A 12,248-nucleotide genomic window follows, 5' to 3' on the forward strand; every position below is an offset into this window, starting at 1 on the left:
GCAGAAAGCAGAGTGCGCTGTTGTCCTTCTGTGTTGTTCAAAAATTTTAGGTTATGTTTCAGTGAAATTGTGTTTTTTCTCATTTGTCTTAATTGGAAATACATTTATTAGTTCTCTATTTCTTTTTGATTAAATATAAGTTTTTTATATTGATTAGTAATTAAAGTCCTTATTAAAATGGTAATTTCAATAGGGTTTGAAGGTAGTGCTAATAAACTTGGTATTGGAATAGTTCAAGATGGAAATGTTCTTTCAAATTGTAGAAGAACTTTTATAACTCCTCCAGGCGAAGGTAATACATTTGAATTAACTTTACAGACTCTTGCTTAATCAGTATTTCTACTTACATAAATATAGTATATCTAAGTTTCATTTCCCTCCTATGTTGAACCGGCTTCGAGTCAAAATGTCACTTGTCAGTTTAAAATATTAATGTAGATTGAGAGCCGGCCAAACGTTCTCAGATTTTTGTTGAAAGAAAAGTATTTTTTGTTTTAAAAAATGTCTAGTCGATTGAAATAATTTCAAATAGGCCTATCACTTGAAGATTGGATAAGTTGATGAGCTCAATCATAAATCAGAGTTATTAACAATTTAAATTATTCTCTATTTCTGCAAAATTGAAATATCCTCTCACTCAACATTTTTGCATCATATCTTTGCAGGTTTCATGCCCAAGGCTACAGCTCAACATCATCGAGATAATATCCTGGATGTATTGCAAGAAGCTTTGGATAAAGCTAAAATAGAACCCAAAGACATAGATGTGGTATGCTACACAAAGGGGCCAGGAATGGGAGCACCTCTTGTCTCAGTGGCAGTGGTTGCTCGATGTGTTGCCCAGTTGTGGAATAAACCAATCGTTGGTGTTAATCATTGTATAGGACGTATCCTTTAATCTGCTTCATCCATTACCTACACGTGTGGGAAGATGGCGTTATAAAATTAAATTTCAGTACACATAACTACACAACAACTATTCAGATGGCAGATAAAACAGATACCACTTTTAATAGAAATTCAAATCAACACTCATGAATTCATTCACATAATAATAATAATGCCTTGTCACATAGCTGTTTTCTGACGGTTCTCTTGAAGGTGACCTCATTCAACTGCTTTACACCAGGAGGCAGCAACTTAACGAATTTCAAAGCAGAAATCTGGACTGCGATGGATGGAGGCGTCTCCTGGAGACATCCAACATCCGTAGTGACATTCAATGCCACACCAGACACCGTGTGTGAATGTCACTACGGATAGCCAGAGTATGCAGGATACAGCATAGCTTGAAATACACCACGTACAGGAGGATGTAATGGCTGAGGACCGTCAGCACATCAAGGCGAGCAAAGATAGGCTTGCAGTGGGCAAGGTGGTCGCTGCCTGTTATTAATCTTACAACTCTCTTTTGCAGCCTCAGCAGCCCCGCCGAGTGAGGACCCCTCAGGGGCAATCTATAGGGGATTTGACAATGGAAGAGAGCGTGATTTATCATCACAAGATACCTTACAGTCACCAGGCACCTCATCCTGAGCAGCAGGAAGCAAATGCGGGAGAGTCGGCTGGTTACCTGTAGTATATAAATAACTGCTCAAGCTTCAAGACAAACTGCTCCACTGTAGTTCAAGACAAAACCTTGCAGCTTCTCAGGATCCTGAAGTTTACTCAGTTCTTGCGACAAGCTGCAGATGATCATGTATAATTTATTTTAATGATACCATTTATTTTACCTGAGCTTTGTAGCAAATGTGAAGCGTAGTACTATAATTCAATTCTAGATGGTTATCGCATAAACAGCACATTAGTTAATAAGCTACCTTTTATCGCCATTTTCATTTTAAAATAGTTTTTCAAAACTCTCTCTAATTTTTCAATTTTTCAGGATAGAAAATTACGTCCAATTTCTGTCAACAATATTAGTGGATGTGTATTTTTTATAAACATTGTCCAATTTTTGAAAAATACCAAATCACAATACTTGAAGCTATCAATTCATGTTAGTCCAGTAAACTTTTATATTTCCTATCCAAAATATAGATAGGCCTATATTTTTTCTTGACCACCATATGAAGATATTGAAATGGGGCGAGTGGTTACCAACAGTGATAATCCTACAGTTCTGTATGTGAGTGGAGGTAACACCCAAGTGATATCGTATGCCAGAAATAGGTACCGCATTTTTGGAGAAACCATTGATATCGCTGTCGGCAATTGTTTGGATCGGTTTGCGCGAGTTCTGAAGCTATCAAACGATCCAAGTCCTGGCTACAACATCGAGCAGATGGCAAAAAAGTGAGTCAATAGTTTTCATTTTATATATATTTTAAACAGGTAGGAACATCAATATTTTTTGTTTTCCTCTTCAAAATCATGAATCTCAGAGGCAGAGTGGTGATGTTTTTCTCTCACTTGAAGAAAATTGAAAAACTATTTCTTGTAAACTTCTGTAGCCTATATGTAAGTACATTGTAACATAAATTTCAAGTTACTAATTAAAATTGAAATGATTTACTTTTGACTTCTTTTAAATTTAATTTCCATCTGATGATTGTGCATATTATATTAAATATCGGGGACCGAGTTTCGCTCTGGAGTACAAAAGCATAAAATATTTATTACAAAAGAAGAATTTATAATAACATTCATAGTTTATACAGAAATGTTCTATCTAATCACAGTAAATTGAGATTAATTCCCAGAGGAATGCAAAAATTTCCCTCACAAAGGCCCGGTTGCACAAAAGCCGGTTAAATTTTAATCCTGATTAACTTCATGTAAGCCAAATCAGAGAAGACCATTTAAAAAAGATGGATCCACTGGAATTAATCAGGATTGAAAATAACCCGGCTTTTTTGCTACCGGCACTAAATACCTGATTGAATGATTAAAGAAGTTCAACAGCTGAGTCATAATTTTGATACAGTCCCACACACATGAACTCGCTCACTCACGTCCATCATCAACAGACGACGAAATAATTATTTTCAGCTGTTTTTCCAAGGATGAATAATAATAGTTATCCTTTTAATGTCCTTTAGCGAGTTTTCCAGAGATGAGACCTAGTGCAATCGAATCTTCATATTATAAACCTACTATGTTCTGAATTTCGTGAGAATCGTTAGAGTCATTTTCGAGATCCGGTGAAATACAAACATCTAAACATCCAAGCATATAAACAGAAGTTGCTCGTTTAATAGTATAGGATATTGGCTTGATAACTCAACAATTGTAATCAAAGAAAGCCTTAGCTGGTTCTATTATCTTCAAAGAATCTATATCTATTGAACGATTCAAAAACAGGTGACTCAGTATAGATTTTATAATGAAATCAGTAATGAAAGTCTAATAGTAAAGCTGCATTAGCAAAACAATCTTTATTTTCAATTATTCAACAACGTATCAGGTATATCTTTGCAACCTGTACCTTTGCTGACACTCTATTTTACTCTTATCAATATTTGTAAATCTTTCCACAGGGGCAAAAAGTTCTTCCAATTGCCTTACGCAGTCAAAGGCATGGATGTTTCTTTCTCAGGTCTTCTATCGTTCATTGAAGACAATGCTGATAAACTCATAAGCTCGGGCAAGTACACTCCCGAGGATCTCTGCTTCTCACTCCAGGAGACTGTCTTCGCTATGCTGGTTGAAACTACAGGTAGGATTTGTAAACTATTTTATATTCGAAGTTTTAATTGCAAAAGAATTCTTTGCCAGAATAATTTCATCTGAGAGCAGGAGAGTTATTGGCGTTCAGATTGTTTACTAACACGTGCAATTGAAGGACGCTTTGCCATTATGTATCTTTTCTGTGAATATAGGACCTAATTTTAGAAAAAAAAACTCTCTATATTGATCCCACTCTTTCATATTTATTCATCACTTTCTCTCAAATCTCTCAGAATACCCTACTCTTATCAAACAAATTCATGGATTATTTCCACTCCTTTTTAATAATTCATCAACGATTCGGTTCTGGGAGCCGACAGACTATGTAAACAAACATGCTCCTATATTTTTATTTATGCAATATGCGAATATGATTCATCACTTCAATTATTATAGTGAGGTCCATGTTATAATGACAGTATTTGATTAACATTGGAGTTGATATCCTTGTCTATCATTCGACACAGCAGATGACGCTATCCTTATCTAGCTCCGCAACGTTGCCAGATAGATTTTCAACAATGTAGTATTATAATTAATTAACAGTATAAATTTAATCTCAATTATAAAAATGTATTATTAGATCATTGAAAAATATTTTTTCTTGACGAATATAATATAATTGATAATTTTTAACAAGACAGAACAGTTTATATTACATAAGATGTACCGGAATCAGCAATCTTTCAGAGAAGGCAGTGAGTGACAAAGCAGAAAATCGTCAACGCTGTTCTCCTATCTTTTTTCACTGCCATTATAACGTGAACCTCACTATGAATGTCTAAAAATAGAGAATCACTATACCCGTATTATACAGAATGCGGCAGCGAAACTTCTTTTAAAAGTGAATAAAACTCTTAGCATGTATCAGAAAGTTTGTGTTTATTTCTTGTAATGTAGACACATATACATAAAGTTTTGTTTCAATTAGTTTTGAATATCAAATCAGGTAGGTGACGTCCTCCATTCTCCACACACTAATTAAACCGATTTCTGGCGTTTGTCATGAGTGACTCCTGCCAGCATTTCAGGCGTTATGTTAGCAATTTCTTCCCTGATATTGGTCTTTGAATCTTGTAGGGTCCTTGGATGGTTCCCCCATCTCTAGGACCATAGAAAAAATCACAAGGGTTCAAATCGGGAGATCGTGTTTGCCACTCCAAATCACTCCTAATTGAGATGAGGCGTCCTGGAAAGTGTTCCTTCAATGGAAGTCACCTACAGAAAGTTCCTGCACAATTGCCATTTTGTATGGATGGAAATGAAGATCATCATAACGATTTCTTTGCCAGCATACCCTCCACCTATGTTTATTGTTTTGAAGGGACGGATTCAAGGATCCAAAGGTTCAAAGAACCCCACACGTCAACCGAAGCTTATTGTGTTCCCAAGTAGTATGTTAGTTAGGCAAACCAATACCTGTGTTCCTTACAAGAACCAGGAGTTTTTCCCTATACTAACATCCCATTCATCACCCGGTTGCTTGTTGCAATCCAGTGTGATATGCTTGGCAGTCTCTTCAGACTGATTAGTCCTGATTAGTGTGCTACTTGATAGGAACCTGAAATGGGTGGAACACTCTAATAGATTGTGTAAAAATCTGAGTTCTGCCTGTTTTTCGCTACGGGTACTTAGAGGAGCAATAAGTTTCAAGTCATTGCTAAGTGTTTATTATGGATATTCTTACCCATTCCTAAATATAGTATCATTGTTTGGGGAAACTCATCTACAGCTGAAAAGGTATTCAAGGTCCAAAAGAGAGCGGTCAGGGTGATCTTTAACAAGCCCCTAACATATAGCTGTCGTGAGCTTTTTAGGAGAGGAAAACTCCTCACCTTGACCTCTCTTTACATCCTAGAGATATGTTCCTATGTTGAGAAAAATACTAACACTTTCAGCCGCCATGGAGATTCACATAATTATAATACCCGCCACTCCAACATGTTTTCTTCTGTAGCTGACATAACCACTCTCTGGCAATATAAGCCAGTATATATTGTTGTAATCTACATGAATAAAGTACTCAATCAATCAATCAATCAATCTCTTTGAAAAGTCGCCACAGTATAGCGGCCAAACATTTATAATTCTCTACCGGCCAACCTAAAAGATTTGGACATCAGGAATTTCAAAATTAAACTCAGAGATTGGCTGGTTGAGAGACCATTTTATTCATTAGATAAGTTTTATAATAATTGGACTGCCTAACTATGTCCTGTATGTGATTAAGTAGGCAAAAGCAGGAGTACTAGTCTGAGTGATCTATATGACTGGTTTTCCTGTTTAAACATTTTATTATGTGTTTTTTACCTATATAAGTGGTGGTCGCAACATTGCAACTCTCACTGACTCAATGTTCTCAGGTGAACTAATGGGCCGAGGGACTCCAGTTCCTTGACTTGTCGCACTTGCAGTGTCTGAACGTAGTGACCCACTTAACAATTGATTTCCGGTCCGGGATAGTAGCCAAAGGGGCTGAATTAAAGCGATTTCGAAATGCGCGCTGGGTTGTGATCACAGAACATCCACTCGAAAAACAAGTCCCTACGGCAAATGCACACTTCTCATTGTTCCAATGCATGATGGAGACTGAACATGTCGGGAAGGAAACTTTATGATTTGACCTCTCTAACGAGACCAAATTTGCTGTAGTACAACATCAGCTGACTGAATGGTGTTCATTTTAAAAAAGGTAGTTTCGCTGCCGCACCCGGTATTTTTTATTAAACACGACAAGTTTCGCTTATAATGTTATCATCAAGTAAGAGTCCTTTCAAAATGAACTATTATATTTCTGGAGTCATCACTCCTATAAATAGCCTACACAAGCGCCAACTTCAAAGTGATGTTGGCTCTCCTTTCGATGAATAGACTATAAATTTCCATTATAACAGACTCCTCATATTTTACACTTGTGTTGTACTTTTTCACATAGAAATAGAGTCATTTCTAGCTCGAATAATGTGTGTTTTGGTGTTTGCAGAACGAGCGATGGCCCATTGCGGCTCGCAGGAGGTGCTGCTGGTGGGAGGGGTGGCCTGCAATGAAAGACTGCAGCAGATGATGGCTGAGATGTGTGGGGAGAGGGGAGCCAAGGTGTATGCCACGGATGAGCGCTACTGCATCGACAATGGTGCCATGATTGCACATGCCGGCGCTCTCCTCTTTACATCTGGCAAAGCGACGCCCTGGGAGGAAACTACCATCACACAAAGGTAACACTGCAATTTGATTGAATTTATTCTTTTTCTACTGAGAGTGACGAGTGGAAGTTATTATATTTCTCTTATATTGATTATACAGTTGAAAAATAGTGGAGCGACGAAGGTAGAGCTATGCTCAAGCTCCATATTCCGCTTCTCTCCAAGGGTGAAAACAAGCGGCGTAGTAGTTTCAAGATTGAGAGTGTTGAATGTAATGCATGTATTTAATGGGCTGATACATACCCCTACATTAGAGTGCACCAAAATCGAATTGCATATATTAGATGAAATACTTAATATTGAAACTATTTTCACCGCTCCACCATGTTCTACAATAAGGGTATGATCACATTGAATGCGTATTATGTGCAAGTGCACTTCGAATCATACATGAGACGAAAATAGCTATTTATGTATTAAGAGCGTAATGCGCGACTTTATCGCTCGCGCAAAACAATTATCGTGATAATTTTGCAAGAGCGATAAAGAAGCATTACGCGCGAATCACATACAAATTTTTACACACAAAATTTCTACAACTGCACAAACCTGTTAAATCACTTATATCTGGCGGAGTTAATAATAATTCGTCTACACTGATATCCATCATGGCTGCAGAATCGGAACAATTAACGAATTTTTAGGTTATTATTATTATATTATTGTCATTTGTTACGTGAAGCCACAAATCTGAGCAGAGCTCAAGTGCATGTAACATGTCATGAACATTTTTTCTATGCAAAGTGTATGCATCTGTATCAACTCAAAGTATGAAGGCAACACGACATTCCTCCATTGTATAGGGACACGCTTCCCCAAGTACATTAGTAATTGAAGACAAGAAAAGCCTATGACTACCACATAACCGTATTCTTTCAGGTAGACAATTGAAGAGCTTCAGTCCCGAATAATATGGTCCTTTTTCCAAAAGTGTCAGTCTGTGAGCGGGGTACTGATATACAGCTGAACTCTTTGCTCTTGAGCTATAGCCATGGCAAACTACATTTCCTTCAAATCTCTCTGAATTTCTGAAGACAAAATTTACAGTCTCAAGGAAGTGCAATGCTGGGATCCTGAGAAACCTGTATTTTTAAAAATAGGCCTACATGAATTGGATGGCCGCAAGCCCTCCAAAACACGAACAGCTTTCTTTTGCATCTTAAATACTTTATATAAACTATTTTTTACTATTCCCTCAAAAGAAGATGCTGTAGCATATTAGGGCTAAAAAATATCCATGATACACCTTCTGAGCTGTCTTTATAGTGGATGCAGTCCTCACAGTTCTCAGCGCAAAAGTGCATGATAGAGCTGTTTTATAAGTTTTTCCAAGTGTTTATCCCATTTCATTTTTTTTTTTTTGCAATTCCACTCCAAGAAAACTAGTCACTTCAACAGACAAGCACTCCCTCCCATTTGAAGCATTCAGGTTTGAAGGTTCAGCATGATGTCCCGTCACGGCAAACCTGATATAGTTTGATTTAGTCATATTCAACTTCAATGCATTATGACCAAACCAATTGTTGAGTTGATGCATAGCCGTTTCAGCCCTAATCATAACTTCGCTATCATCCTTACCAGTAACCAGAACCGTTGTATCGTCAGCATATAAAATGAGCTTGCCATCTACATTATTTGGCAGGTCGTTTATAAATAAATTGAAAAGAATCGGTCCAAGCACAGAGCCCTGTGGCACACCTTGCTTTACTCTTTCCCATGCTGAAAATATCAGTGAATTCCCATTACTCAATTTAACTGACTGATATCTATTTTCCAAATAGGACACGAAAAATTTCCCTGCACTACCAACAAATCCATAGAATCCAAGCTTATTCAACAACAGCTCATGGTCTACCATATCAAACGCCCTGGATAAATCGCAGAAAGCCCTAAAGCCTTCCGCGATCCATCCAGAGCATCCAACACATCTGATACAACTTCAAATATAGCAGACTTAGTTGACAATCCCCTCCTGAATCCAAATTGTTTGTTATGAAAAATGTTATTCTCATCTAAGTGAACCATCATCTGCTCAAACACAATCCTCTCAAATATCTTGGAGAATACAGTTAAGAGGGCAATTGGTCGATAATTTTTAAGATCCTTCCTATCTCCCTTCTTGTGAATTAGTTTGATCAGAGCATACTTTAATTTTGGGGAAAGATTCCTTCCTTGAAACACCTATTAATAATAAATGTTAGAGGCTCCAAGATAATGGACTAACCTTCTTTATCACTCGTGATGAAATCTCGTCCCACCCAGTTGAGCCACAATTTTTCAAGCTATTTATGGCTTTCCTAACTACACTTATTGAGACACTTCTGAACTTGAAAGGAGGATACTGCCTATTTATTCGCTTGAGGTACTCTCTGCTCTCACATGCTCTAGCAGAGCCGGACATTTCAGATGCACATTCAACAAATACTCATTGAACAAGGAAGCTATGCATTGTGGATTAGAGTACCTCCTATTGTCAGCTGTAGTCAACTCTATCTTCTGCTCATCCCTATTTAATAGCCCCAGTTCATTTCTGACGATTGTCCAAGTGTCTCTATTAATATTGTTGGACTGTGCAATGAACATTTCATGGGTTTTTTGCTTAGCTAGTAGTATTGTCTTCTTTAAAGTTTTCTTATATTTGGCAAAATAGGACAGAAATTCAGGATGTCTGTTAGTCTTACTCTCAATGTGTAACTCTCTTTTTCTTCTACACGAAATCTTGATGCCAGTGGTTAACCAGTTTTCGACCGAATCATTCTCTGTAACCTTAAACTTTCTCAGGGGAAGCAACTGGAGAAACAATTGTAAAACAATGAGTGAAAAGTATTAAACAATTTCTCGTCACCATCATTAGTCATACATAGGGACCAATCCACAGAGCTCAATGTGTCATTAAAGAATTTCAAGGACTTTTTAAGATCTGACCGAGAGTAGTTTGTCTTTTGGCAAGCTGCTTATCATCAGCTGATTAGCAAGCGTAAAGAAACTCTTCTGCGCATGCGCGAATGATTAGCGAGCGTAAAGAAAATCTACTGCGCATGCGCGGATGGTTAGCGAGCGAAAAAGTAGATTCTCCTCAGAAATAAGCTGTTTTACGAGGAGAATTGAGTACCGTATGTAAATTCTTTCTTTACGCGCAGTTGTAGAAAAACAAAATTTGGAAAGAGCCATTGAAACACGCTGTGACATGCATGCAGCTGCTTACACTGAACGCAGCCAGCAACTGCAAGCACTCAGTGTGAGTGTTCCTATTGCTCTTTCCAGATTTTGTTTCTCATCTGCACACTTGGTCATGCATAACCTAGCTTGCACTTGCACACTTACGCATTCAATGTGATCACACACTAAGGGTGGAAACATAGAGAAGCGGCGAAGGTAGAGCGACACTCGAGCTTCAGTTCTCGCTTCTCTCCAATGGTGAAGCTGTGAAGTAGTTTCAAGAGTGTTGAATGTAATGCATGTAATGTAATGTAATGAATTCGAATGGGTCTAGACTTACCCCTCCACTAGAGGTCTAATTACATGCATCAATGCAACACTAAATTTCAAAGTCACCGCTCCACAATGTTCCACCCTAACGTTGCTGCTCCTCTTTGTATTCACTTGAAAAAAATTTAAAGAATATTCGAGCTTGAATCAGAGCTTCGATCTTACTCAGTCGGTGTATTATGTTTTGACGTATTTATTTGTATGCATTATTTTGAACCCTCTCAGCTACCTTCGCCGCTGTGTCTCAACCCCAATAACTTGAAAATAATTATGTATCTTACGGATATAAATGTTACAAGATTGAAGCTCACACAATTTCCAACAATATTCATCTCACATCTTTTCAAGTTTTCGAGATATTCGCTCTTCAAGGTGTGACATTTATGAAAAAAAACACGTTTGTTGCCTCCTATTTTTTTTCTATTTTTTCTCTTCTATCTTTCAAAAATCAATGGGAAAAATCCATGCTGATTATGAGCTTATAGAGAATTGAATTATCTTCAATTTTATCTATAATTTTACTCTATTACGCATTTCCTTACAACGGTTGCAGCAGCTTTAGTGTTGAGTGTGAAATCTCCAGTTTTTCAACAATAGATCAATTGACTTAGGAATTCGGAGGAAATGTTTTGTACACAATTTTCAACTTTTCAGCTTTGTTGAGACTAGTTAGGGGAGAACATATCAAAAGTCCCCGTTCCTAACTCATGTGCGAAGGGGATGCGAGTGGTTTAAAAGTTGCATTTTTCAGCTTTTTGCTTCCGCGCTCATATCTTGAGAACAATGAGTACAACCGACATAACTAAGTATTGAAAAATAAAGCTTGATAAATTCTCCACACTTTTTCTCAGTGAAAGTTTTTGCTATTCCTAACAGTTCCCGAGACATTCGCTCTTGAATGTGTGCAATTGTTAAAATAACAGGTTTTTATGCAATTTTTTGCTCTTTCACGGCTTATAACTCTCCAGCAATGCATCTTGAAAATTAATGCTTTTTGTAGGTTTGTAGAGCATTAAATTCTATTTGAAATGACGTATTATTTCACTATTCCAAGTTTTCGTTTATTGTTATAGCAACTTCAATGTAGGAGATGGAATTTTCAATGCTGCAACAATTGATCATTTGACAATGAAATTTGAAGCGAGTGTCTGTAACACAATTTTTGACTTAGTAGCTTGATTTGGACTAGTTAGTAGATAAACATAGCAATAATTAGCATCTTTATCCTTATCCCCTCAGTTGAAGGTGTGGAACCGCTGAGTTGACATTGTTGCAAATTATTGAAAATTTCACCACCTGCATTAAAGTTGCTATAACAATGAAATTAATAAAGAGAAGAAGAAGAAAAGAAGAGGAAGAAGAAGAGGAAGAAGAAGAAGATGAAGAAGAAGAGGGAGAAGAAGAATAAGAGGAAGAAAAAGAAGAGGAAAATAGAAAAAATAGTTTAATAAAGTTGCGAATTCGTGCGACCCGGGAAAACCTAGTTCTATTATCTTGTTTAGTTTTATTTGTTGAATTTTATTGTTTGAAACCATACATTTTTCTATTCAATTTCTTTTATTTTGAAGGTATCGAACGGACGATGTTGAGGTGACATGGAGGTAGCTGTAGCATTGACAAATGACAAGGAATATGCGACATGAAGGTTTGATGACTGACCATCATAGTATTGTTCAGAATCTCGACCTCGATTACCATCAAATTTTTTAACTTGTTCCAATAAAAATGTTTTTATACGAAGTTCAGTTATTCATTACTAAGCAGTGTGATTGTTTAAATGTAACATACGAGATTAATCAGTATTTACTCAACCTATGTTTATACTAGGCTATACTTGTTATACTCTCTATATGTTATACTCTTATATACTTGTAGTTTTTTACTTTA

The 12,248-nt window shown here is 37.0% G+C and overlaps 1 protein-coding gene across 1 annotated transcript; it reads left to right on the top strand.

Moving 5' to 3' along the window:
* The first annotated feature begins 10 nt into the window (after positions 1-10).
* LOC111060991 (probable tRNA N6-adenosine threonylcarbamoyltransferase) lies at positions 11-12,101 on the top strand. The gene is made up of 6 exons (XM_039429731.1): positions 11-292; positions 666-887; positions 2,076-2,295; positions 3,480-3,658; positions 6,653-6,884; positions 11,930-12,101. Exons 1-6 carry the CDS (start codon positions 178-180, stop codon positions 11,964-11,966), a joined length of 1,005 nt encoding a protein of 334 aa, XP_039285665.1. The 5' UTR covers positions 11-177; the 3' UTR covers positions 11,967-12,101.
* The last annotated feature ends 147 nt before the right edge of the window (positions 12,102-12,248 follow it).

Source organism: Nilaparvata lugens, chromosome 5 (genome assembly GCF_014356525.2).
Source record: "Nilaparvata lugens isolate BPH chromosome 5, ASM1435652v1, whole genome shotgun sequence".
Classification (NCBI taxonomy): domain Eukaryota; kingdom Metazoa; phylum Arthropoda; class Insecta; order Hemiptera; family Delphacidae; genus Nilaparvata; species Nilaparvata lugens.

What these genes read in the sequence shown, in the direction of transcription:
- LOC111060991 (XM_039429731.1), top strand. Translation starts at nt 178, where the DNA reads ATGGTAATTTCAATAGGGTTTGAAGGTAGTGCTAATAAACTTGGTATT. An exon ending in TATAACTCCTCCAGGCGAAG is followed by an intron (nt 293 to 665) that starts GTAATACATTTG and finishes ATATCTTTGCAG; the next exon opens with GTTTCATGCCCAAGGCTACA. An exon ending in TGTTAATCATTGTATAGGAC is followed by an intron (nt 888 to 2,075) that starts GTATCCTTTAAT and finishes CACCATATGAAG; the next exon opens with ATATTGAAATGGGGCGAGTG.